Genomic DNA, 27,189 nt, shown 5'->3' with positions numbered 1-27,189 from the left:
AAGGAGAAGAGAGTCTCAACAAATTAATCAGCTAGCCAAAGCTAAGATCAAGTACAGTTTGAGTGTAAACTGCAGCAGTGTGGAAAATGCGAAGGCCTAGGCATCACTTCGTATCAAGATGAAGATTAACAGGGCTTTAATAAAGTATAATCTGACAAATCATCAGACTAGCTTGAGATTGAAAAAAATAAATGAATAAACATTCCCCTAGTGGTTGTAGATCGGAGGCTTAACCTCATCTTTAAAAGAAAGAAGATAAAGAGCACCAAGACCTAAATGAGTCCCACTCGCAACGGGCAGCAGGTTGTTCTTAATCAATGAGATGATATCACACTGCATTGGTTTGACACTTCACATAAAATTTCTGCATTACAGCAGTTGCTCAAAGAAGGTGAAAAGTTTGAAAAACTGAAGGAAGAAGCATAGAATTAACAGTATAGCAGTCCCGGAGAAATCGATAAAATGCAGTTTCTTACGAAGACCTGTGAAATAGATTATTAATTCATTCAACCAGAGGGCAGCCATATATGAGAAAATGACGCTACTTCAGGGATAGGGCTCACAAATGTATACGCATCAAACACCATCTCCCTCCTGCTAGTTCAAAATAAAAAGCTTAAGAAAGATCATTTCTCACTGTAGTGTGGTTCACAAGTTCACAATAGAACACACCCTCTAACATCAGAACCCATCAAGCAATAGGCTGACTTTCATCTGTCTACAAAAGCTTACATTATGAGTGCTTGTGACAACCATTTCTCTTTCCACCAAGAAGAGTAGCCAAAGACAATGATTACCAAGGAAAAACCACTGTTCTTGCTTTGAGACCTGCAAATCAACGGATTAAGTGACTTCAACAATTTGATTAAGATATGGTCTATGATATGATGAGAATTATTGAATCAGAAACACAGCACCTGAGTAAAAAAAACAGGATGAGATCATATGTATTTCATTCCCGCAATTCTTATCCGCCTTGATATGAAGTACTGAGCAAGAGAATAAATAACTCCTAATAATCCCAAAACTCTCACAGTGATTATGTCGGTTATTATTATTGATGGCAAGTTAAGAGGCATCGTCAGCAATAGAACTGAATCAGTTTGTTTTACGTAGTCCCACATAAAGCGATTGAAAAGAATGTGGTTTGGTAAAGTGAGAACGAGAAGGGCCGCATTCTTAACAGCAAAGAACCATCCTGGACCTCCAATCTCAATCCCCCATCCAGCATTTCCATGCCATACTTCCTCCCATATTCTGTACAAGGCAGTCAGGATCAAATAACCAGAGATTGCAACTGTCACCGGAAAATATCGCTGTCTGTCCCCAAACCCTGCAAAGATATCTGAGTCCTGGTTCAGAAGCAACAGGATTGGTGCCAGGAAGAATATTGCACGATTTGATCCACCAGTCAGAGTCATGTTAAGAATCAGGCAGATGGTGAAGGACAGAACTGTAGAGACATTGCCTACAGCAGGCATCCAAGCAGCCTCGGCTGTCAACCTCTTGATTGTGAAGGACGGTGCAGCAGAAGCCCTTCGCTGCTGAATAAGCCTCGTTTTTGGTGGGAAGCCTGAACTTCGACCAGATTGATTTTGTGGAAAACCTCTGTCAAGGGATTTCTCATGCAACATTGAAGCCAGCTCAAATTTAATTTCTAATGCAATAAGCATGAAAATCATGGCATAGAGCCCCAACAGCGACATTCTTGCCCCTTCAACAGCCAACATGGTTGTGAACTTATCTGATTCTTCGCCTTCTGCAAAGCTCCTGGCTCTTACTTGTCCTTCCAGTAAGTATGTCACCGGAAAAAGGGCCACTAATAAAGAAAATACCCACGGCAAAACCCTTGTGCTAGATGCAGATGGAAGACGTGTGAAAACTAAGAAGACAGATGCACAAATAATGGTTGCAACAAGAAGGGGATAGAGAATTATAGCCTGGAAGAAGTACTCTACACAGATATACATTCCTAAAGTAATCCCAACTCCTACTGCATAAAATGCCCTCAACTCAACAATATACTTTATGGGAATGATGGAAGTGACTGCTGCTAACGTAACTAAAATTGTTGCTATAAGCAACCAGGATGGCCATGTAGGCTTAGAGGCCACAAATCCATATATCGAAACATCATCATTAGACTGATGCGCTGCCTTGATCATCTCTGAATTGAATGCCCACGATAAAGGAATAGGAGGCTGCATAACAACAAATAATAGACCCATAGCCACAACCAGGACAAGGAATCTCTTTGCCATCTGCAAGAAAAGATTAAGGTATTAAACTGTCAACCATCTTCTACCAAAACTCTTTGCTCAAGAAACATCAGGAAAAGAACAAATTCAGCAAACTACCAATGCCAAATTGCAAAAAATTACTATACTGAAGAGAAATTTGTAACACATAAACCAGAGTTCAAGAAGATATGTGAGCAAAGATAAATTTAGAACTCATAAAATCCCAAGCGAAATTGCAAATCAGAGGTTGGAACACAAACTAGGTTTTCCCAGTGCTTACAAATCAGAGGTTGGAACACAAATCTGAGTACCTGACACAACATTAAGGTGGCTCAGGGAAGAATAAATAAAGAACATCTCCCTGGTCAACTTAATGGATAAGCTAGACATGACTAGAAGGTGCTGGGTAACTTGAATCTTATTCTGGAAGTGACAAAACATCCTACACTGGAAATTCCTGGGAGGCATTGCATCAATTACACTGTTTCCTATTCTTTAAGATTAGCTTGACTAACTGAAAATCACCACAAAAACCAGTCTCATTCCACAGCTCTATTTAACTACAGGCTTTTCACATTATCAACTAACAAATAATAATAATAAAGGAGCAATATATATAATTCCCAGGGAAACAGATGTTGATCACTTCCATTAGGAACAAGTACTTGCATTTGTCACTATATAGCTACACTCACAACTATTTGAAGGATCCAAACAAGTCAATCTGATGTAATTCATCTCCTAATAATGCACAGCAGAAAGTAGCCAGAAAAACTCATGAACAGTCCTATGACATGATTAGCATATAGTTATACTAGATAACGTGATTCACAAATTAGAGTCAATGCATTTTAATTAAGGTTCTTAGTTTCGACCGATCCCAAGTGGGATCAGCCGAAATGGATTGGGCCGAACCTGGCTAGTTTCAACTAAGTTATCGGCTAATATCCGTTTCAGATAGGATTGGCCAACCCCGCCTGAAACGGGTTGAATCCGACCTCGGGAAACATTAATTATTGATGTCCCCCCCCCCCCCCCCCCCAACTCTCTCTCTCTCTCTCTCTTTTCTCTCACCTCTTCCACTGGCAACGGCGAGGTTCTCCGACGACTTCAACCTCCGGCAACCTTAGGTGAGTTTTTTTTTTCTTCAGTTTGTATTGCCTCTCTCATTCTTTTCCTACACCGAGTAGATTCGACAAACTCTACTGCTATTGCGGTGAAGCAACATCAGCTGCTGAGAGCCTGACGGAGAGAAAGGGAAGTAAGGTTACTATATTTTTTAAGTTTTTAGGCTTCATATATGAATAAATTCTTATTTTCTTTTTTTTAATAACATTTAAAATTTTACGTAATTAAAAAATAGTTTAATACGATACAAGCAGCCGATACACCCGATAAGTATCATTTTTTCGAACAGCCGATACTGATCTTGATCCTAGGAACCTTGATTATAATGGTATACAACAATTGGTAGTGTAATAGTTATGACTCAATAAAATTCTTTTAACAGTCAAACTAAGGGGGAAAGGATGCATGTTCTATACCTTTCCGACCCAAAGAGACGTTGATTAACTTTCCCTTCTATCTTGAACACCTAGACCTTAGGTTCAATCAAATCTTCAGACTCTTCACTCTTGTATCAATTCTCACATTTAATATCCTATAAAATTTAGAGATAACACCTACATGAGGTAACTTAGTGAGAATGCTTGAGATGGTTTGCATTTGTTGGACATGTAAAAAATGAGACCACAAAATCCACTAGTACGGAGGAGCAATTTTATTGATGTAAAAAGGTGTCTTAAGAGAAAGAAGGCCAAGAATTGAAGTGAAATGAAGTAACAAGGAAAAACATGATAAACTTCATTCAGCGAAGAACGTTAAATAGAGCCAAAAAGAAAAGAAGGCTCCATATAGCTGATCCCAAGTAGATGATAGTGAAACTAGTAGCTTCTTGTTATCATTCTTGCTTTTCATTCCTAATTTTTGTATTCAGCTTGCTTCTTGTTTCAAACAATTAAAAAAAGTCGACATTGATAATAGTTTCCAATTCTCCGGAACCAAATTTATTATCTGTAACTATGATAAGTATGCCAAATTGAGATAATTTAGCCTTTTACTACTAGTTTTCAAATAGGGATAGATGTATGTGCAATTTGTGCGATAGAAAAATAGTCAAGAATCTAAATCAAAACTAACAAGGAATTGCTGATTAATAAACAGGAATACTTGTAGCCAATGGAGAGCTGCACAAGTACTTTCAAGTTTGAAATAGGTGGTTATGAACTTATGATAGTGACTAAGTTGGACTATACGTAATTGGCATACATCTCTGCTCTTAGTATTACAAAATCAAGAAAGGCGTCAACAAAGCTAATACAAGATCCAAACTGTCTAAAATTACAATAAAGAAATGAACTGGAAGTACCTGAACATGGGAAAAGTGAAGGGCAACTATTGGTATGCAAGCAATTCCACTCAACAGGATATAGGATCCCAGAAGCAAACCATCTGATGGAGGCCTTCCATTCCACCATTGCAGAGCTTCAAAGATTGTTTCCCTGAACAACCAAGCAGAGAAAGCTACCACACATGCATGAGCATAACCTTGCCAGGCCTTCATCTTTGAAGCTCCTTTCGATTTATCTCTGATAGAATTAAAGCCAAAATTTTTTTAAAAAAATAGAACCGAGTACAAATAACAACAATGAGGACATGCTGATAACATTTAAACGCAACAAACTGGAAAAGCAAAAGATATGTAGAGAAAAGGCATAGACAATATTTGATCAACTAATTTGTAAATTACTTCCATTAAAAAAGATAAATTGGATGAAGGCATAAAGCATACTTGTAAAGGAGCAACGGAGGAGAAATAGCCAACAGCAAAACAGCTGAAACCCATATCACTGATTTTGATGTAATAAACAACATTGCTAGTTTCGAAGAATACAGACAAGTCAAGATCCAGACAGCTTTTGGTCCAATCCTATGGTCCACAGCCAGCCTCCGCACAAGAGCTAAACCCAAGAAGGTAGTCGTCAAAACCATGTAACTTGGGTACATGACATCCTCATCAAATCCAAAATAATACAAAGAAGTATAGTTGAAGAGGCGGTCCTCTATGTAGCACAACAACAATGCATGACTAATAAGTCCAAGTTCAGTCAGAAAGCGCAACTTTGATGGAAGAAGTGCCAACCCAGGAACCACCATTGCCATGAACACACTTGCGACTACCAACTTGCAAAAGGATTTCAAAGGCATACCAGCTATCCAAATATTGAGATCCCAATAATTATGCACAACAAACCAGAGGACCATCAAACTTGCTAAGGTGACAAAGGAGAAGTACGATGACAAGCTCCTCTTAGTAAAAAACCTTGCCAGATAATAGCCAGAAATCAAGGGAAGTGGGAGGAACTGCATAAAACAGATAAATACAGTATCATGCCATCAGCATGAATGCACTCAGTCATAAACAACAACACATAAAAGAAAAGTAGGGCCACAATGTGATAAATAAAAAATGGTGAACTATAAATATTTTTCATTGTACTTGCAAAAGGAATCAAAATGTCAATATGATGAAACAAACACACAGGCATAGAATAGAAATAAATTACAGGTGACAATAGCAACATCAAATGATTTCTTCAAAATTCAAATAAAAGCTAAGCAGAAGCCTAATTTGCATCATCCTTGTCATCTATCTGCTATTGCATTTAAGAACCAATATAACTTCTCATTGTACCAAGGCCATAGTCTAGTAAAATTATTGAACATCCATAGCTAATAGGTCTTTACTCTAGGTTCAAGACTCGAATACCTAGAAACTTGTTATGGACTTATGGTGAAAACAAATCCTTTATAGGAGTGTGCTCAGGATTACATCTTGCATGTAGCATAAAATAACAAAATAAGTTGGTGAAGCTCTAAAGACAAGAAAATGTAAAAAATAATATACTCAGAGAATGCAAGTATATGTGAAGCAATAAATAGGCATGCTTCAAGAAATGGTCAAGAGTGGATGAAATGAGATATTGAAACATAAAGCGATAAGATAAATTCTACAAAGGATGTAACACACATGTTACAGCTTTTAGATGCTTGGGGGCTCGAGGGTAGTGGTCATGAGATTCAACTATCCAACCTTTTTGATAATTGATATAGCGAGCTCATCCATCAACTAGCCGCCTGTTTAGTGCTTGGTATAGCTCGTTTTGCATCGAATAGATGAACTTGCACTTAGAGTCTGTCATCTGATCTAAAATCTAAGATTGCAAGATCTATGCATAATAAAGAACCCAAAACCAAAACTCTGCATTTAGGTTTGTCATTAATACAAAATGATGTGATTTTCCCGATGCAATCATACATTTCAGTAGGTTAGGTCCTAGGGAATAACATTTGCAAAATCCAACTGAACCCAGAAATAAAAGCACCCAACTAGGCTTTCTGATGCATGTCTTCATGAGTTCTATATGCCTAGAAATATCTACGCGCACAAAATACAGAGACAGACTGACAGACGCAAACATACAAATAATGTATGCATCTACAACTACACAAGTACATCGCTCATATCACCATATCATCTTAAAAGATATTCTTGAGAGCTTTTACTCTTGTCTTTAGTTTTATGTAATTGCATAAGAAGTTATAAGAGTTTCTAACCTCTATTACAGTACTACACCTTTGTATGGTAAATTAAATTTTAAGAGAAAACATGACTACAAAAGGGCATAAAACCTAAGAGAGACTGTACATACTAAATTGATTAAGTTAACTAAAATGGAGGTAAAGTTAGTGCATGTTTATAAGCAAGTTGTAGCATAAGTAATCAACATAGCTATGTGTCGACAAATATAGATAACTAATAGGCTCCTGCAGATAGCACATAAATCTATTACAGAAAGAAGCTTACATAAACTGGAATTGCAAGCAAATAAGCTGCAAGAAATAAGGGCCTGAATTACAGGATATAAAGAAGTCAAAACATACCAATATTGGAAACCCAATGACTATGGCACCAGCTGCACTGACAAGGATGGACAATGCAGTGAAAGCTGCGGAACTGAAGGCATCCCCAACCATACCAACTGCATATGCCCCCAAGGCAGAAGAACCCCCCAGCATCGTTATAGTGACAAGGAGATAATTCAATGGAGGCGGGGCATGCAAGTACCTCCCAAACGATTGGAAGACAACTCTGACCTCGAGGCAGATGACGACAACCACCATCGCAACAGCTCCATTTACAACACGTATCCTGTGCATCTGATGCGTATCCTTAGTGACCCACCACAGCGCCCCCCTTGTAGAAGCATACAACTGGAATAAGAACGGGATAAAGAAGAGGAGCAGGAGATCGCACACCGATGAGAAGGACGAGAAGACGGTAGAGTGGTGGGAGCCGATGCGGAATAGAAGGGGGACGAAGAGGAGGTAAAGGGTGTGGAGGCAGCATTCGAGGGGGCCGAGAATTCCAGTATCAGCGCCAGCGGAGGAGTCATTCTTGCGAGTCTTGAAAGATGAAGGACGGGGGATGGAGAAGAGCCAGTAGAAGAGGCAGGCAAAGGCCATGAGGTAGTAGGCAGCGTTGGCCATGCCGAGAGCTGAGACGACGGCCCAGGTGAAGAGAGGTGGGGCGGCGATGGGAACGCATGCGAAGAGGAGGCGCTCGAGGGCAGTGATGATGGAAGGGTTCTCGATCTGGATCCAGCGGAATTGGAGCGAGACCCAGACGCCGACAAGGAAGGTGGTCTCCGCGCAGAGGAAGAGGGCGAGGCCGGTTAAAGGTAGGGAAGAAAGGGAGGAGAGGGAGAGGGAAGCGGAGAAGAAGAAGGCGAATTGGGAGAAGACAAGGGAAGACCACACCGCGAAGAAGGCGGCGGTCTTGAGGTGGAGGGAATCGAGGAGATAAGAGATCGCGAGACCGATTGCTAGGACGGCGAGGACAGGGGTGCCGCCGAGGTCCAGGAGGAAGGCGGCAGCGGGGGCAAGAGCGATGGCGACGCGGGCATTGTAGGCGAAGGATGGAGGAGAGAGGATACGGCCAGAGGAGGAGGTGGCTCCGGACGAGGGCGAAGGATGGAGGACGGGGTTGGCAGAGATGGAGCTCCGGCGCTCGGCCGCGGCGGCGGCGGCGGAAGAGGAGGAGGAGGAGGAGGAGGGGGAGTTGTTGAAAGTTGGGAAGCTAGGGGCGCTGACGGAGGCGGAAATGAAGGCGCGATGGCGCGAAAAGGGCTCGTCGGGCATCATCTTGGAGGAAGGGAGAAGGAGGGGGTTTAGGGTTTTGAAATGAGGGTTAGGTTTTGCGACGCATCGGACGAATAAGACTAGGAGGAGATCGGAGAGGTATGAGGCGGGAACTTGGGGGATCTGGAATTAGGGTTAGTGTTTGCGGTGGAGAAGGGAGGTAGACGACGAAGAAGAACTGAAGAAGAAGGCAAGGAAGTAAACCGAATCGGGAGGAGGAGAGAGAAGGAGATTTCAGGGTTCGGAATGCGGGTTTTCGATTTCTGGGTATTTACTGCTTGGATCCGATAGCGTTTGGGCTGGGAGAATAGGCTAGGCCCAAATGGATTGGGCTTTTATATCGATTCATGGGCTTTCATGTGGGTTGAGATCTTGGTGGTAATTATTTAGTTGATCTACATTTAATTTCTTCGGATCAAGTCATTATTCTTATAAACAAAATCATGATTAATTAGTGAGTCTAATTAGATTATTTAAGGTTCATAATTTGTTCATTACTTTTCTACTCAATTTAAATTGAGTAGTAATACAAGTTTAACACAGTTTTTTCTTTCCATTGTTGAAATTTTGAATCTACAGTCGAAATTTTATGACTGTGCTAAGTACCTCTAATTTTAAATACCAACCATCTAAATATTCTAGCCGGCTTAACTAATATAAAACCTTTGTCTTCGTTCGATTCTTCTAGTACTGCCACGATCAATATAATTCATTCAGGACTTATATATATAAAGGGTTTGTCTTGTATAGTTGAGCCTATTATATATATATATATATATAGATAGATAGATGATGAGTCTGTAAGCTAATCATATATAAGACAAAAGGGTTAGTCTTACTGCAACATATTCAAATTATGCGCAAATAGTACTCTTGGTCTGCCTATCATCCTCACTAAATATCAACCCCAACATTGATAGATAAAATTAAATTCATGATCTCTGTCGTGAGCTCATAAGATATAGTATACTAATTATATATCAAAGCATGGACTCACACTAATGTATGTGACCTAGCCCAAATCTCTCCAAGAGGATATGAAAGAGGCAGTATAGAAGCTCACATGCATCCTATTAAATGCTTGGATCATATACTACTTACTATTGATGTGGTCCTTGGAAGCATCTCAAGAGACAATATATGGAGCCTTTTTGTGCCCATGCTTGATGGCTGGCAAGATGATAAGCTTCTCATGCATCCATCAGATCAGAGCAGCAGACAAAACCAAATCATTGCATTCCTAATTCCTCTCCCATGCAAATCAAAGTAGGAATAATTTACTTCATACAAACATCACATAGAGTAGTAGAGCAATACACTACATACATTCACAAACTATTCCAAACCATCTTCTTAAAATCAAGATAATAAACCCTAATCAATGCAATAGTACAACAAGAGAGAATCTCAGAGTTAGAATATTCTTGAATCTTGATATTTTTTTTTTTGTTTTTTTGTTTTTGTTTTTGTTGTTGTTGTTGTTGTTGTTGTTGTTGTTGTTGTTGTTGTTCTCTCTTTCTCTATGTAGTTTGCACCTTGAAAGGCTCCCAGTGTGGAACCTTGGAGCTAAAGAACCTCCCCACCACCCTCTCCTCCAGGATGTCGATGGCTTCTTTAGACTTGATGCACCTCGGCGTCTTGTATTGGTTCACCGACGAGCCCTGGGCGACGCAGAAGTCCATCAGCGCGTCGAAGGCGCCGCCGCCGACCACCCGGATCTCCAGCGGCCCGATCGACCGGTCGCGGCTCCGGCACCGGCGGTAGACGGAGTCGAGGCGCGCCTCCACCTCGGCGCAGCACTCTTCGATGACGTGGCGGTGGGGGTCGGAGATAGGGGGTGGTGGGCCCTTGATCTCCCAGAAGAGGACGTAGTGGCCCGGGATGGAGGAGGTGTCGGCGTAGCCGGTGTACTCCGTGAGGAGGCAGCCTAGTGGCCGAAGGAGGAGCTTGGCGTGGGTGACGGCGTTGAGGAGGTCTTCTTCCGTCGTCTTGTCGGTGTCGACGCTCAGGACGACGTTCCGGCGGTGGACGAACCGGAATTGCGGGGCCGCGTTGTAGAAGCCGGTCACCATCAGGATGTCACCTACGCGGTACCTATATAATCCTGTTTGAAGATAAGACTTTAATATCAGAGCTAATTTTTCTAAAGTACATAAGTTCAAAAAGACAATATTTGACTTAATACTCCCTTCTCAATGGTTGCTTAGTTTGAGTTTTCTATTCTTTATTTTTGGGGTCAATATGCATGTCTGTATATATATACACCTTTTCTTCACTCTTTGATTTTTTTTTTTTGCAATATATTGCATTGGATCCAACACCAGAAACACAATTACTATAAAAAGGTATCCACATGGGTAAGACAAGTGTGCTTATCTATACTTGGAACACGTGAGATAGAGATCCCAACGCCAATGTCCATGAAGTGGGTGGGGGCTAAGTGTCCATCTCGAAGACAAAGTACGAGCACTCAACCCAAAAGTAGACTCTCTTGTGGTTGGAATACTTGGCATCTATATGCATCCCCGGTATATGTTGGCACCCACCACCACAACCGCAAGATAAGTTAATTTCTAATTGATGCTTCATTTCATACCATGGGGAGGATCGAGTTTTTCTACTTGAATTAAGTATCAATCCTTACAACTAGTAATGGTTTAGAGGGCCACAAAATAGATCTCCTCTCTACCCATCAGCAGACAAGATCATTGCATTGGCAATTAAAAGAGTATATATATATATATATGCAAAACTTGTAATACGTCATAATTAAGCACTGGAATCAAACTCAAATCACATGACATTTTTGGTTGGATTGGATGGACCCACCTGGGCATGCAGTAAGCTTAAAAATGATATAAAAAGCTATCATGAAAATGAAGTAGGCCAACCACTTGAATTGTTTAAATGAATGCTAGCTAGTCCTAGTTCAATGCATATCGATCACATGAAAGATAAGTGATGATAACATTTAGTAGTTATGTTAATCTAGAGATGCGATGCCAAATCAGCTAGATCTACAGTGAGATAACTAACTAGATTAAAGAATGAGTACTGGGGATGAGGTTGGATTACATGGATGCTGTCTACCATTAGAAGAGCAAGGAGGAGACCAGAAGAGCGGCAGCAATGGAGTCATGCATGTGGGTCAGATCCAAGGATAGCGAGAGCTCACCTGTAAATGTGGTAACTACCAGCTCGTAATAGCGACCGACCTCCACGTCCACGAGATCAACCACTTTTGCCTCACCATTGCTGTTGCACTCTATGCTTCCGTCTTCTTCCTCCTCCTCTCCCTTCTCCACCTTCAAGAACTCATAGTAGCACATGTTGGGCAGCAGAGTGTACGACACATCAGAGGGGAGATCAAGAGGCTTTAGGTTGATCCCAAAGTAGCATTCAGATGATGCATACATGGTAGAGACTAATGGCAACCCCCCTCCATAGAACTCGAGCAATGGGACGTACTGTGCCATTGATCCAGTCACTATAACATCTATGTACTTAGTCCTTGGCCATAGTCTCTTTACTATCCCTTCCCATGTATCCTTTTGGCATTCCATCTCAATCAACTCGGCTAGTTCTGAATTGGGTCCTTTCAGAATTCCGGAAGCCGCATTGCGGCAGCTCGTTTCGGAGATCCAATCACTGATATGGCCGGTTCTGATGTTCGAGCATAGCTCTTGCCAGTGATCCTCCAAGAATTTCACGGCGCGGAGGAAGGCGGAGGCGAAGACGGCTCCGACGCGGAGCACCTCGTCGCGTTGGATTAGGCCGCAGAGGAGTTGGCAGTACATGCTCTGCTTGCTATCAGAGCAAAGGATGGTCTCATCTGGGCTAGTGTAGACGTTGAACTTGTTGAAAGGCCTATTCCGGAAATGGCTGCTCTTGTAGTAGCTTGTGAGGACTGGCCTCGCCGTTAGCCCCGACGGCGTGCTAATCTCCGGCTTGACGAATAAGAGATACATCCCTTTGCCTTGGTCTAGACCATCGACGTACCTGGAAATTTAATTTAATTTAATTTTTTTTAAGTGTAGTGAGCTCACTCTCAAGTGTTATATCAATTACTCTCACTGTTGCATTAGCTCCATGGAAGCTATATAGGAAGAAGTAAGCTATACTCACTTGTTTATCACAGGGATGAGAAGATTGTATAGAAATGTCTTCCTGTCGAGTTCTTCTTCGGTCGAAGGCATCATCTTGGGGAGTCCCCCTGAAGTCCCAGAGCTGTTACAAGAATCAAGGATTGTATATTATTAGTATGAGATGTGTTACAATATGATAAATAGTACGCATGTATATACCTAGTTTTAGCTAGCTTCTTAATCAATTACCTTGTGAGGAGTTCGGTGATGGGTTTCGCGGAGATTATAGTAGATGGTTCGCCATTAGCAATTCGGTCGACGTAAGGCTTGACTTTATCATAATCTACGACGGGGAGTCGCTTCTTGAAGAGGTCGCGGTCGGTGCCCCCTTGGAGGAATCCATGAAGGTACTCGGTGTCCAGATTCCTTGTCAGGATCTCCTTCAGCAGTCGCTGCTGGACTTGGTCAGCGTTGGAGGTCAGTTCTTCGAGGAGCCTCAAGCTGCCCGGGCCGTCATTGGGATCGCAGACTGGTATCATCGCTACCTCCTGCTGCTGCTGCTCTCGTGGGGGGGGGGGGGGATACTGGGAGAAAGAGAGAAAGAAAAACAACAGCTACAGCTACTTCTCCAATGCAAGCGAATGAGATTGTTTCACGATCCAAGGAGGAAGGAAGGAAGGGAAGAGTTTAGCTAGCCGAGGAACTAAGCACAAGCAGTGGAAGTAGTGGCACATTTCCTAAGGAGGAACAACAAAGGGACTCTGGCCTCTATACTGTCATGCAGAGGGACTGATCATTATATAAAAGCAAGCAACCTCCTCTCTCTCTCTCTCTCTCTCTCTGAATTGGGTTTCTGTTTCTTGGTAGCTTCTGATCAAGGAAGGGGTCAGAGATGAATAAAGAAGTTGTGGTTTGAGTTGGAACTTTTCATACGGAACAGATTTATGGGAAAGAGCATAAGGTGTAGGGGGGAGAAGAAGTTGAGGAGGACCTACACATGTGCCCGTGTCTGGTTATAGATGCAGCTATATTATTGGTCAAACCCCCAGGGATTTTTATAATGAATGAGTAGGATAGAGACAAAGCCATATCATCCATCCAATGTCACCAGATTTTAGTACAGATGCATCAACTTTGAGGGCCCAAACAGTTGCATGCTTAGGAGATTTGAGCAGATGGATGAAAGCTAGCTAATCCATGCAGCTTAAATGTTCCTGTACATGCTCATCTAATCATAGCTTGTTTTGAGTTCAGCTCTGTCATCGATTGTTCCGCAGAATCGCAACTTGGAAGCTTATCAGGATAAGGAATGTACTGGGAATCATGAGGGAATTCAGTGGTTGAAACATGCATGCATGCAGGCAGGTCTCATTCAATGTATGACTGATCAAACTTTTAGTCTGGCTTTCTCTGACCCTGAAATCAAGGATATCCTCAAACTGTTTACTGTTCATCTTCTTTTCTTTTTCTTTTTCTTTTTTTTAAATATCATTTTTCATAGAAGAATAGTACAACAGAGACATCCAAATATAGACTTGTTGTTCCACTAATTAATTTGACCTGGAAGAAAGTAAGATTTGGAAGTACAAGTTTAACTTCAGCTTTTTGAAGCTGCATGCAGAGATTAGTACAATATCTGCCTTAATTTAGTTCAGATTCAAGATTCAGGTTCTTGTTAATTATGATACTCATGCTTGAATATATGCTTTCAGTGGTCTCTATCATCTGAAGAGTCAATGGAATGTCATAAAGTTGAAAAGGAGTAGTACTTGGAAGAAATCTTATTTACTAATCTTCTGATAACATTTACAAGCAGCACATTAAGCAGTCATTCCTCTTTATTCACTCCTAAAACGACAACCACAGTTAAGACTTTTTAGGACATGGATAGCTGATAGCTGATCTTAGATGAATTACTCCTAATATTACTCTACAACTTACAACTAATTATGATTCATTCATGACAGCATCAAAAACTAAAACTAATTATACATTGGTCAGTAGGAGCAGTTGCCAAATGAGAGAGTCAAAATAGAAGATGGAGCAGGTTGTTTGTTAGTGATTAGATCATCATACATACAACCGGGATCTGCTGGATTTGGTTGCTTCAATTTATAGGAATAAGATAGTTGGTAGCATTTTTTGTATTTTAAGGGGACAGTTTCCTTGAAAAGTGCAGGAGAGGAGGAGGAAAACAAGGGGGAGGAGGAGAGCTAGAGCTTGAAGCCAAAGTGGATTAACTGTTAGATGCCAAAGGAAGCAGCCTCAACCCTACCTCTCTCTATTTGTGTGTGTGTGTGTGTGTGTATATATATATATATATATCTCTCTCTCTACATCACTCTGTGCCAAGAATAGTACACTTAAGCTTATCAAAAGCATTATAATATACGGTCCTCCATTCAAAGTACATGTGCATATATTGATTACTATCTAATCTTTGCTATAATGTGATTTGATGCATTAAGCTGACCTTTATAACCAACTTTAGGCTTTAATCACTTGGATCTTTGACTGCTTGTAGCTATCATGGCATGATTAGAGTCAACTTGGCCTAAGCAAATGCCACTGCTCTTCCTTTGTATCGAATTAGTCAACTAAAAATTTACTTAAAAAATACCCTACGAAAGAAATATCTATCATTAAAATCCCTGCATTTTGCCTCAATAACAACTAACGAAAATTAACGGCAAAGTGTTTTTGAGGCAGTTTAAGAAGGAAAAACCTCTCGTGTGATAATAAGTTTAACTCCTGAGGGTATTATTCTTTAGTGTTTGTGACCAAGAGTTGGCTTGTTTGAGCAAAAGGAAGTGGGCAAAGGACCACTCAGTTCTTCAAAGCCTGGCTGTGTGCTTGTTGCCTTGGCGCAGGCAAAGGCCGGAAGACAAGTAAAAATGGAAGAGCTAACAACTAAAAACTCCACGCTATGAAACTATACACCTATTAAGTTGCATAGGATCCCAAAATTTGGGGTGTCAATCGAAATAACCACATAATGTAGGGTGTGAAATGGAAAAAAGAAGCCAAAATTTATTGTGTAAAGACACCTACCTAGGGCCATTGAGATCATAAACAAAAAGTTTATTTATTTTTTAATTAAAAAAAGGGCATGTGAGAGGGAGGACCAAATTTGGAGATTGGTCAAATGTGAATCACAAAAGAGGAGTCTTTGCTGATGCAGCACACAAAGGGAGGTAACCTTGGAGATCCCACAGGAGGTACATAAAAGCACTCTTGGGAGTTGCCATCATCTTCCCTGAAACAAAGAAAGAAAGGTAGTTGGATATTATTTCCATAGCAAAGAACAAACACTACTGCTACTAGTACTACCATCTACATGCCAAGCATCTTTATACAAAACAAATGAGAGAAATATAACACCTCCTTCATAGGGGTGTTTTGGCCATTCAAGTAGTAGATTGTTGAGATTGATAGAGAAGAAAGATTTACTATCTATCAAGCAAACTTTCTGAAATGATATATATTACCCCTACAAGGAGATAATGCAATAGGGACAAGGCCATTTATGCATCTAACTATGGTTAGTGTCTGCCCTCTTTTGGGAGGTTATATATACAATGGTGAATTAAGAATGTTCCACTTAATGATGTGTCCTGCTTGCCTGCAAACATAAGGTTTGATCTGGAAGCTACAAGTAAATATGCACAAAAGTTTGAGTTGTTCATAGATTTTGCTTCTGATCTGCAAGTTCCAATAAGAAAGATGTGACTATATATAAAATGTCTCTCAGTAAAAAAATTGCATCTACATCAAAGTATTAACTGCATTTTTATGTTACTAGTACTACATCATCATCATCACTATGTCAAACTACTGAAAGTTGTGTTCTTTACCAAGTAATCTGACACATGATTGAGCAATGCGAATTATTAAAAGTCCTTCTTCAATGGAATTCTTAGTAGGAAAGGAGAAAAAATATATATATAAGCTTTGCAACAACTCATGCAACTTCACAAACTTCAAGCCAAGACAACCTGTTAAGGAACCATTAATTTGGATCTCACACTAATCCAACAACTTCCTTTGAGATGAAGTAGCATGTGGTACATTTACTGGAACATTTTGTCCGAGGGGCCACAAGGCATTTGGGAGTTCACCATTTCTACTGCCTCCTTTGAGGATGCATCAACATGGATATTAACTGCAAGGATAATGTAGACAGCCAATTGCTTAATTAACATTGTTAAGAAGATCCAATCAAATGGCATTACAAACCTTTATAATACCAGCCTCTGGCTAAACCAAAACATCACAATCCAGAATTAAATAAATAAGGAGGTAAGTGCTGAATATTTTAGTAATCTTAGACACAAATTGCATTAATAATACTCATCAGATCCAAGAATAAGTGGTCCTCAGAAAGAAAAAAAAAAAAAAAAAGAGGAAAAGAAATTACCCAAGTTGTTGTAAGTCATAGAGGACACTAGGAGACATGCCACATGAACAAGGGCTTGATTTAATGGAAGAGTAAGATGGAATCCTTGAACTTAAATGGGCTATAAGAGAGCTTAAACAAAAAGGAAGAACATGGTGGAATTCATAAACTAGTTTTGCCCACTCTAATCCAAATCTTTCTCCAAGGAATGGCACATGAGGCAAGGCCTATCCTGCAGCTGGGTCTTCAAGCCATGCACATGGTCACTGCAAAATTTTAAAGTCATCACCTGATTTAAATTTTGCCGACCAATTCCCGTCGATTTTTTTATGGATCAGCTCTGATTTCATTAGCAGGGCAGGATCTAAAACCTGACCCCAATATCATGAATATAATTTGATACAACTGTTCTACCTCCTGAATCTCTTTGTTTTCTGCAATTAAAAACTCTGAAGTGAATGCAGCTTGAAGTTTCTCAACCATGGACTTTGAGGAGGATTCCAGTTGCCCAAAGACCAAGCCTCACTGCTCAACTCTGACAGCCTATTATGGTTGAGATCATATGCATCACAATCTTTTAAGATAAACTGATCAATAAATACTCCTTGAGGACTGCCTTCTCCATACTAAACTCTTGGAAGTTTCTTGACCATGGACTATGAAGAGAAATCCAACTGCCCAAAGGCCAAACCCACCAAACTCAAATCTGACATCTTTTAATGGGGAGCTCAACTTCTGAGGGAATCTGTTCTATAATTACTCACATCAGACAAAGATGATGCCTTCCATACTAAAGATGAGAAGTGAGTAATCCATGAAGATGAATATTTAATCATATAGCGTATCAAAGTAAGATGATATATTTTTTTTTCAAGAATAAATCAAAAAAATACATTGTTGGATCCATTGTTTGCATTTAGCTAAAAATGGAACTCATGTGCACAATGACAACCTTTGTTAATTTCAAAGAAGTGACAAACTGGCATTACGGACACCAAATGAGAAACATATTATGAGTTTAAGCTGCTGGTGAGTGGTGAGCCAGCCTAAAATTTGTTAAGTATGGTGTCAGAAACTTTTTTTTTTAATGAGATAAGACTAGGATTCATGGAACGATAATTTGCATTCAATGATTGCCTATCATGAACAGCTAATTAATATCAAAGCACATCTACCAGCACTTTTCTGTACAAAAGCAGTGATCTAACTTGTTTAGTGATATACTAATACAGCTGGGTGCCAGTACAATTAGCATGACAATAGAAAGGAAAGAAACATTATCGGCATTTTCGTGGAAGAGTAGGGTAACACCAACTATTAAGTTCATAATATTACTCAAAAGACAGATGGCATAATCTCCATGTATAGAGATGCAAATCACTAGCCTGAGTTTATTTGCTGGAGTAGTTGGTTATCAACTTAGTTATCTATTTTTCATCTTGTAATCTAAATACACCAACTGGATGTACTAGATGATCTATTTGGCACTCTAGAATTTATTAAATCCACTAAGAATCTAAGATGCCATATCTAATGACAGTTCAAAAAGCATCACATATGCAATTAAAAGGGCTTCTGGAGGTTAGTAGAGGAGCTTAAGTTATAGAAATTGATTGAACTGGTCAAGGCAAAGAACAAGCATGCTATTATTGATTTTGTGGCACCATTTTGGACCTTCATAAGGAGTTAAAAATATGTCGTCGGTAGACCAATTGTTCGAGTCTGTGTTTCACCTTTATATCCTTTATATTTGATAAAAATGAGTGTAACATTTCAAGATTCCTATTCTATAGACATAATCACTCGAGTAAAAAAGGAGACGCCATGCAACTAGGCTACATAGAGTTCAGAATTCAGGAAAGCCAAACAGGAAATTGGATAATGAATTTGATTCAAAGATCCTGCTTTTGCACTACAAACTCTAGCATTTGATCTCCTTGTATACCCTACAGCTGGTGCTCTATTAAACATTGAAACAGTGAAATGCACAGCTTGAGACAATCTATCTAGAAAAGCACAAAATAGACAAAAATTGAGTGGAAGACCCTCTAGGTAAGGGATAATCACGGATGGCAATAGAAAGGAAGTACCAAAAATGAAATGCAAACTCTCCCACAAAATCTGAAGAACTCTATAGATGAACCTCTCCATTTTACTCATATGGACTTTCTCAAGCATAAAGTGAGTTATACGTGTGTAAACCCTCCATATAAGCTGCATTCCAATGTTTCCAACATCCCTTAATGTCATTGTGACCTAATCTCTCAAATTCTCTCTCCAACTTGGAGTATAATTTCTGGAAGGCAATGTTTTATTTTATCTTAGTAGGACAAATCACTTCGTGAACCTCACCCAGAAAACTCTAATTCTCAGTTGCTATTATGTTCTCTCTACCAATTCCTCTTAGTTCATGTATATGTTAGGAAATGGTTCAGAACAATATGAAGGAAAGTCAGCATTTCTTGAGTTCACAAGATTGGACGATCACTAGATTGGAGCTAGCTATTTGTGTACTCAATTAAAGGAAGGGTCAAGTCATGCTTTAGCTTTCTCAGGAAACATTTGAGAGGAGTATACGATAAGAGATGCCAGTATCACATGAAAATATATATCACTTTGATCTCATTCATACTAGAAGCATATTTTTTTATTAATAAAGGGAAGAGAACAAAAGCAATTTGTATTGTGCTACAAGTCTTCTTTCAGTAAAATCAGAAAGCACCATATGGTGCTGTTACATTTATTTGTAAAGGCCATTACATTCCAAACCATCTCTACTCCTTCCACACATTCATGGGAGAGGGCAATTTAAGAAATGGTCTGTACAAGTGATAAATTACACTCAACTATAAGAAACTGATGCGATGAATGTTCATGACAGCATGATTTACGTACAGCAAACCAAAGCACAGGGTTTACTTTCCGGACATAAGATTGACAAATGCTTGATTTGCATAGAGAGCATTGGCATCCCAGTCTTCAGTATTAGATGATAGTGTCATCAATGAAACTACAACAGTTCGCATGCTAGGCCTCAGGTGGGGGTTATCTTGAGTGCATGCCTTTGCAAGCAGGGCCATCTAATAATACAATCAGCAAATAAAACATAAATTGATTATTGAGCCAAGACTATATACTAATTTATAGCAGAAGCTGGTCTCACCTTATAGACCAAGTCAATTGGGTAATCATCTCCAAGTCTCTCATCGACTAGCCTCCGCAGATGCTCCCTCGGGTCAGATTGATTAAGAGCATCTTCAAACTGTTGTATCCATGGTAGGGATAAAGAAAATTAAGTAGACTGACAGCAAAAATAGAGTTCTAAATTCCCACCTCATATAAATTTTAAAGCTCCGCATTCTAAATTTTAGATGGCTCAGCTTTCTGAGACATGTGAAGACTGGAAAATTTATCAGGCATGACACAATATGATCCTACGACCAGGTTGCTAATATAGTTATTGAAACTGGAAGATACTCTGATTGAGTACCTAGGAAATGAAAGCAGCAAGACAAAAGCTAGCAATACAAGTTAAATAAGGTAAGAGAAACGAACCAGGCTAACCAATCCTTTTGATTCAGTAACAGCACCGCTCTTGATTACAGCTTCTTTAGCTGATATAATTTCATAAAGGACAACACCAAATGCATAGACATCAACCTTTGGAGAAACATCACCAATAGCATACCTAAAGTTGTCATGCAAAGAAATACTTTTCAGTATTCAACAGTTACAGCAGGAAAACTTCTTAGACGTTTCCAAGATTGTAACTCATATTTGGCACAAAAACAGAAACAAATATGCACCTTAGTCATACAAATGGTCATCCAAGACTGAACCATTGCTGTTACCTAGACTAAAGTTCATTTTACACCATGATGGGAACCAAGAAAGAAAAAAGAAATCTTGCATACCCTGCTGAAAATGATGAGGCTTATAGGAAAAGAGTAACACAAAATATCCTTTTTCTCTGAACATCTAATTTACCCAAAACTTTGTTGACAAGACCTAACTCTGAATGGCGATCAAAGAATTCCCTAGAGAGGCTAAGTTAAAGCCTTAAAGGCAATCCAATCATCGAAAAAGACAAAATTCTCTAAGGGAGTGCAAATCTAAAGAACCCCATTAATATCATGTAGAAAGGGTCAACAACGAATCTAATTGAAATGAGTATCAATAGCATGTGTTCAGCATGCAAAATAATATACACAGTAGAAAAGTTCAACAACGAATCTAACTGAAATAAGTATCAATTTCATGTGTTCAGCATGCAAAATGATATAATTGAACAGATTGGTTATTTAGTATGAGGCAACAATTGCATAATGCATACTCTGGAGGCATGTAACCAAAAGTTCCAACTAGACGAGTTTGGATGGTCATATTTCCAACTTCAGTAAGTTTTGTTAATCCAAAATCTGCAACCTGCACGGTGGTCATAGTTATATTATCAGGTATCATGCATATTGCGGGAATATTGGGAAACAACAACCATGACAACCTTTCCACGGAAATTTTTGTCTATCAAAATATTTGCCGATTTGATATCACGATGTATATAAACTGGAACTGTATGCTCGTGGATATATTCTAAGCCCCTCGCAGCGTCGAGTGCAATCTGCATCCTAGTTGACCATGGCAGTGGATCCTTACCTAAAAGGAAATACATAAGAAGAGTTTTATAATCTAAAACAATAGATTTAACCTTAAAAAAAATCTTTACACTTGAGATTACTTGCTATGTGCAACCAGTGTTTTTACCTGATCCACGCAAATGATGGCTCAAATCACCATTGTCAATATATTCATAAACAAGAAACAATGAATCCTCAATGCAATAGCCAAGTAAGCGCACCTGCACTGGACTGTTATCAGCATTCAGCAATATTTGAGAAAGAAGTATTCAGAATCAACTGAACACATATTCACATATTAAATAAATCAGAATTATTATAGACAAAATGTCCAAAGAAATGGAACCATATGGAGTATTGGATTAGTGTCAAAGTTTGATATAAAGAAAGAACATAAAATTATGAACTTAAATTACTTACCTGATTATGTACATGAAGCTGGACAATTACATGCCTGATTGCTAAAGCTAATATCCAATGCCACTTAGATGAACATGGAGTATTAAGGTTCTTTATTTTTTGCCTCTTTTCTTGAACTGACATACTCTACATTCTAGCCATGAATGTATCAAAAACCATATCAAATATGACACTCAGTATACCAGAGGATATACATAAGATACTCCTTTACTTACCCAAAAATTTCTTTATTTACACATTTCTTCTTTGTTGGAGAGCACTACACCTAGAGGCACTTGCTTCATGCAATTTATGCAGCATTGCATTTCACATGTCATTGACTTGAAGAAACTAAGAAAGTTCATGCTTATAAAATACTATCAAGGGACATGACAGCTTCATCCATTATCGCATGCAGTTCCTAGGTCCTTCTACACAAACCAAGAAAGAGCCAAGTACAGGGTAAAAAGGGCTTAAAAGACAATAGCACAATTAAGAATCTCTTTACAATAATCACATGCTGAGAACTTCCAGAAAACCAGAATTTGTTCAACTTGAGAAGGAACGAGTGAATTTCCAAGTTCTGCGGCTTCTGCCATCTAGCATAAATACATTGTACTGTGCAAAAAAAAAAATGCAACGTACCAAATTTGAGTGATGAACACGAGTCAGAACTTTCAGTTCGGCAATAAATTCTCTAGATGATTGCGCCTTCATTTTCTTGATCGCAGCTCTCTGCAAGAAAAGATAAGCAAAAAGGTTAAGGACTACAAAGTACCATACTAAGAATTCTAGAAACGTTTTTTATCGCAGCTCTCTGTAAGAAAAGAGAAGCAGAAAGGTTAAGGGCTACAAAGTACAAATACTAAGAATTCTAGAAAGGATTAAAGATGATAACAGCATGTAGGCTCCCCCTTTATGATTATGCATTTGTATGGTCTGTTTACGTTGCCTAGGGCATTTGGTTCCTATCATGCGCCACGATCTTTTGTGTTCCACCATGTTCCTTCAATCACATTCAATCAAAAAGGCAATGACAATAAAAAGGAATTGGTATCCTTTTCAAATAAAAATATCATATGAATTCATACTGTGAGCCTGTGACCTTGTTGGTGTTCTCTTCCTGCAAGTCTTGTTACTTTAGTTTGGAATGTTCAACAGAAAGATTACACCCACTATATGTCTTACTTGCCAAAAGCCTAGAAGCTGTAATGCACTACTGCAACTTCTGAATGTTAGTGACTTGGCACTGTGTAGATAATATAGTTCTTGCCACAGTTTGTCTATCATCTTCTCTTCTCATATTGTCCACTACTGCTATTTTTTTTTTCATATCCATTGTCAGCATGATGATTTGATGCTGCAAGTGTCAAAGGCATTATCTATGAGAAATGTGGATCTCTTTTAGTACCTTAATGAATACCTTGTGCATTTCGTGCTTTACTTTGTGATATCTTAATGATATTTCTGAATGATTAAGATCATGTTAATGCATTTAACTATTTTGAATTTGCATTTAATTTGAATAGTACTTTTCTGTTAGAACTTAGAACACATGAAAGGTGCCTAAGCGCTACGCAGTGGGGTGACCGCCCGCAAACCGCGGCTGCTTTTTAAAACATTGGAGTCCATTCAAGCTATCCATCACATATTATATGACAAACAAAAAGGACATGTATCACAGTGACGGTTTAACCAACCTCTCCTCTTAGTTCAGCATAATAAACAGCTCCAAAACCACCTTCACCTATCTTATTAAGCATACTAAAATCATTTGTAGCCTTGGTAAGCTCTTCATAACTGAACTCTACTGACTTTTCAGCAACAAGACCATCTCGCTGTGATGCACCACCAATTCCAGGAGTTAACCCTGTAGTTCTATCCGGCACCATTTTATCGGCTATATAGAAAGAAATAGATCAGGATCTTTAAAAGAATTGCTACACTGTAAATAAAACAGTTATCAGCAAAAGCAGACCTGCTGTAAGAATAATGTCATGAACTGAGACAACAATGTAAACTTGGAGAGATGATTTATTCAACAATGACAAGAAGCAAACTACAATTTAACCTTATTTCTTACCACTTGAATGGCACAAGAAGTACTTATTAGTGCAACATGTTGCAGTAACATAAAATAACTTAAAGCTGGGAATAGTCTAGGATGCAAGCAACTACAAATGCAATCTAGATTTTCTCCCCCCACCAAAAAAACTCTTCTGTTTTCTTTTGCATAATTCTATAATCTGAGTTGGAAATCTCAGTTTCTTCTTTTCTATAAGTTGTAAGATGCTTTATTTATTTATTTATTGCTTCTCTCCTAGTATTCAATTTCAAATTGATATATCTGTACCTCTTATAAAGAGGTTTTAGATGCACCACTTCTGCTATCAGAGCAGTTCCTAGCCTGAGCTTCTACATGAAGCAAGCACAGCACTATTTGAGAAAAGCAACTAATCAGACTTTAACAAGAAGATTAACAGAGGAAATGTCAAAAATTAACTAGGTAACTAGCCTAGAGATCCGAAAATAAATATATAGGAGTAGGATCATGTTCAGCTAAAATCAATGCGGCCTTTTACCTTTTCATTCAAACAATTTCTCTTCAGACCCCCATGCTACACTTAAACTGTCATTTGCCCATTTTAGTTCCATACAGAATGAGAATGCAGTCTTCATAGAATATCCTAGTTTTATTCGTTAGCATGTTGATATGAACACTTAATTAGCACGTCATAATATAGGAGTTGAGACTAATGAAACTACAAACAAATGAAGTGCCAGATCTGGTTGGCTTGAAAAATTGAAATGCAAGAAGACAGGTGAAATAACCAAAAGTGAGCTTGGTTAGACAAGATAGCAAGATTCAAAGTCAAACAACAAAATTAGTTCGCTGATGAATTACCAAATCTCTCTGCATTTGAGTTGACTTCATAATTTGATGGAAGCAGTGACAATTTCTCCCTCTTCTTTCTCCTAAAATGTCCAAAATACATGTAGATGCCCAGTAATAGCAGAGCAAGCAATACAGCTATTGATATTCCAGCTATGGCTGCTCCTGAAAGCCCTGGAAGATATCAATGTCAAAACCATGAGTTCCAATTCCCAAATCATATCTTCTTAACATTCATCTATGCCTTGCTTTATCTGACTTTTTAATCAACAACCACTCAAAATCATCATTGACAGATTTGGCAAAAAGAAGACCAACCACTTTTGCTGCAAAAAAGAAAACAAAAGGAAAATATCATGGAAAATCTATCTAGTGAAAAGATTGTTTGACATAGATTCAACTGAGCTTTGCATATAAACCCAAGATCTGTTACCTTGGTGGAAGAGGGCGATAGCTTCCAGTTAGATCTGCAACAAGATATGAAACATTATTAGCAATGTCTACTGATGCACAATAGATAAATATGCAAAATAAAATTGGATGCTTGCATCGGTTTAAAATTAGGTAGGATAATAAGCAAGGTCTATCAATCCACCAGTTACTGCATTGCCAATTAGAGTAACACCAATACCGTTTAAATTATCCTTCTATTTACAAAAAAGCTTCTTATTCTTCCACCTCTGTTTTATCTTCCATTTGCCTCTTCCTAGAAGTTAGTCATAGTAGAATAGTACTGAATTATCAGAAAACAGTAATTTATCCCCGAAATGTCAGGCTTACGAATTAAACTAGTAGGAAAATTCGCATCTTCACTATAATAACACAGAATTTTCGTGAAATACTTCACCTTTCGTGGGCACGAAGACTATCCCCTTCCCTACGCTAAAATCCAAACCGGGGTTATAACTCTGCAGCAGATCCTTCTGCGATGAGAACCCATACTCCGCTGCCACCGAACCCAAGCTCTCCCCTGCGCGAAGCGGGTAAGTCACGAACAAGCCGTAATCCCTTGACACATCGGGATCCCCACAGGAGCAATTTACCGTCACATTGACATCGGAACCAGCCGAGATCCGATTCGCCTGGTAGGAGTTGTCCGCGGTGAGGGCGGCCACGGTGGTGAGGTTAGCGTAGACAGTGGAGGCGATCCCGGTGTATGTGTCGCCGGATATGGTCCGGTAGGAGAAGGTGCGGCCGAGGAAAGCGCCGTCCCCGAGGCAATCGCAGGGGAATGAGACGTTGATGCGGATGTCGACGGGGAGGCTGTCGGCGGTGGAGAGGTTGTGGTTGTACGCGAAGACCTCCTGGTAAGTTTGGTTGAATAGGTAGCCGATGTAGGTGAGGTTGAGACGGAGGCCTGCAGAGACGTAGTATGATCCGATCGCGAGGTCGCATCCACGGCGGCACGAGGATTCCAATCCAAGAGGGTAGAAGGCGACGAGAAGAAACCATAACCATAACCTTAACCCTAGCCCTAATCCCATCTCCGAGCTGGGATAATCCCCTAACCCTAATCTTACGATTTCTCGGAACCACGACGAAATGAGTTTCGAAGAAGAAGAAGAAGACGAACGAAAGAGAGGAGTGTAGGTGGAGGCGGGAGTTGACGTTGACGGCTGCCAAAGAGTTATTTTAAAATGTTTATTTGAAGTTTATTAGCTTAAAAAGAGAGCCAGTGCATAAAATTTGTACGTGAATCGTAACCTGTGGTTGGAGTTGGAGAGGGCGGAAGGAACGGTGGATCGATCTACTGCTTAGAAAATTTTATATGCGGATGGGGAAACTGAGATGGAGTGGGGAGAGCGAAGAGGCTCGCGCGCTTTGGAAATACTTTACCTTCTGGAGTCTTGACTTCCGAGGTAGTACAGCCGTCATCCGTTAAATGTTTTCAGTTTTTGACCAAACTACCCCTCTTTTATATCCTATTTGTCTAAATAAATTATTTCCCAAATTAGTTATTAAAATAGATTCTTAGTACCGTCTCCTATGTATGTTATCTTTGAATAAAAACGTCGAAAATTTTATTTCATAAAATATTTAACTTTTCAGTGTTTTATGTTTAGAAAAAATTAAACATCTTATTTTAAAAAAATATTATTAAAAATTTAGAGAAGTTATAATTATTTTTACAATTCTAAGTACAGTTGGATATAGAGAATCATTATGTTATTCCAACATATAATAAAAATAATATATTTTATAATTAAAATGGATAACCGAACACAAAATTATAACGTTTTTATTCTTAATAATAAAATGCTTAATTTTCAGTGTATTATGT

General features: G+C 39.3%; 3 protein-coding genes across 3 annotated transcripts; all 3 read right to left on the bottom strand.

Moving 5' to 3' along the window:
* Positions 1–399: 399 nt before the first annotated feature.
* On the bottom strand, positions 400–8,724 carry LOC140758484 (uncharacterized). Its single transcript, XM_073094669.1, has 5 exons — positions 7,245–8,724; positions 5,092–5,663; positions 4,669–4,888; positions 918–2,261; positions 400–828 (listed from the first exon to the last, which is right to left on the bottom strand). The coding sequence occupies exons 1-4, from the start codon at positions 8,502–8,504 to the stop codon at positions 942–944; spliced, it is 3,372 nt and encodes a 1,123-aa protein (XP_072950770.1). The 5' UTR covers positions 8,505–8,724; the 3' UTR covers positions 400–828; positions 918–941.
* Positions 8,725–9,756: 1,032 nt separating this feature from the next.
* On the bottom strand, positions 9,757–13,505 carry LOC140758061 (indole-3-acetic acid-amido synthetase GH3.17-like). Its single transcript, XM_073094073.1, has 4 exons — positions 12,836–13,505; positions 12,627–12,728; positions 11,677–12,500; positions 9,757–10,605 (listed from the first exon to the last, which is right to left on the bottom strand). Exons 1-4 carry the CDS (start codon positions 13,123–13,125, stop codon positions 10,022–10,024), a joined length of 1,800 nt encoding a protein of 599 aa, XP_072950174.1. The 5' UTR covers positions 13,126–13,505; the 3' UTR covers positions 9,757–10,021.
* Positions 13,506–19,617: 6,112 nt separating this feature from the next.
* LOC140758192 (chitin elicitor receptor kinase 1-like) lies at positions 19,618–26,708 on the bottom strand. The gene is made up of 14 exons (XM_073094279.1): positions 26,613–26,708; positions 25,756–26,524; positions 25,342–25,375; positions 25,227–25,234; positions 24,921–25,082; positions 24,395–24,451; positions 23,716–23,915; positions 22,661–22,750; positions 21,744–21,837; positions 21,484–21,635; positions 21,316–21,407; positions 20,538–20,670; positions 20,146–20,244; positions 19,618–20,062 (listed from the first exon to the last, which is right to left on the bottom strand). Exons 2-14 carry the CDS (start codon positions 26,390–26,392, stop codon positions 19,898–19,900), a joined length of 1,923 nt encoding a protein of 640 aa, XP_072950380.1. The 5' UTR covers positions 26,393–26,524; positions 26,613–26,708; the 3' UTR covers positions 19,618–19,897.
* Positions 26,709–27,189: the final 481 nt, after the last annotated feature.

Source organism: Typha angustifolia, chromosome 3 (genome assembly GCF_048772165.1).
Source record: "Typha angustifolia cultivar Huaian chromosome 3, ASM4877216v1, whole genome shotgun sequence".
NCBI classification, from domain to species: Eukaryota; Viridiplantae; Streptophyta; class Magnoliopsida; order Poales; family Typhaceae; genus Typha; species Typha angustifolia.
The sequence above is the reverse complement of the archived record's forward strand: the minus strand, read 5'-3'. Positions and strand labels throughout refer to the sequence as shown.

Bases quoted from the DNA above. Each gene is read 5' to 3' on its own strand.
- LOC140758484 (XM_073094669.1), bottom strand. From the start codon at position 8,504: ATGATGCCCGACGAGCCCTTTTCGCGCCATCGCGCCTTCATTTCCGCC. The intron at 5,664-7,244 runs GTATGTTTTGAC...TGTTTTATGCAG, and splicing joins TCATTGGGTTTCCAATATTG to TTCCTCCCACTTCCCTTGAT. The intron at 2,262-4,668 runs GTACTTCCAGTT...CTTTTCTTGCAG, and splicing joins TTCACTTTTCCCATGTTCAG to ATGGCAAAGAGATTCCTTGT.
- LOC140758061 (XM_073094073.1), bottom strand. From the start codon at position 13,125: ATGATACCAGTCTGCGATCCCAATGACGGCCCGGGCAGCTTGAGGCTC. The intron at 12,501-12,626 runs GTGAGTATAGCT...TTAAATTTCCAG, and splicing joins CTCATCCCTGTGATAAACAA to GTACGTCGATGGTCTAGACC. The intron at 10,606-11,676 runs GTGAGCTCTCGC...ATCTTCAAACAG, and splicing joins GGTAGTTACCACATTTACAG to GATTATATAGGTACCGCGTA.
- LOC140758192 (XM_073094279.1), bottom strand. From the start codon at position 26,392: ATGGGATTAGGGCTAGGGTTAAGGTTATGGTTATGGTTTCTTCTCGTC. The intron at 21,838-22,660 runs GTACGTTGCATT...AGTCCAGTGCAG, and splicing joins GTGTTCATCACTCAAATTTG to GTGCGCTTACTTGGCTATTG. The intron at 20,245-20,537 runs GTTCGTTTCTCT...TGGATACAACAG, and splicing joins CAAAAGGATTGGTTAGCCTG to TTTGAAGATGCTCTTAATCA.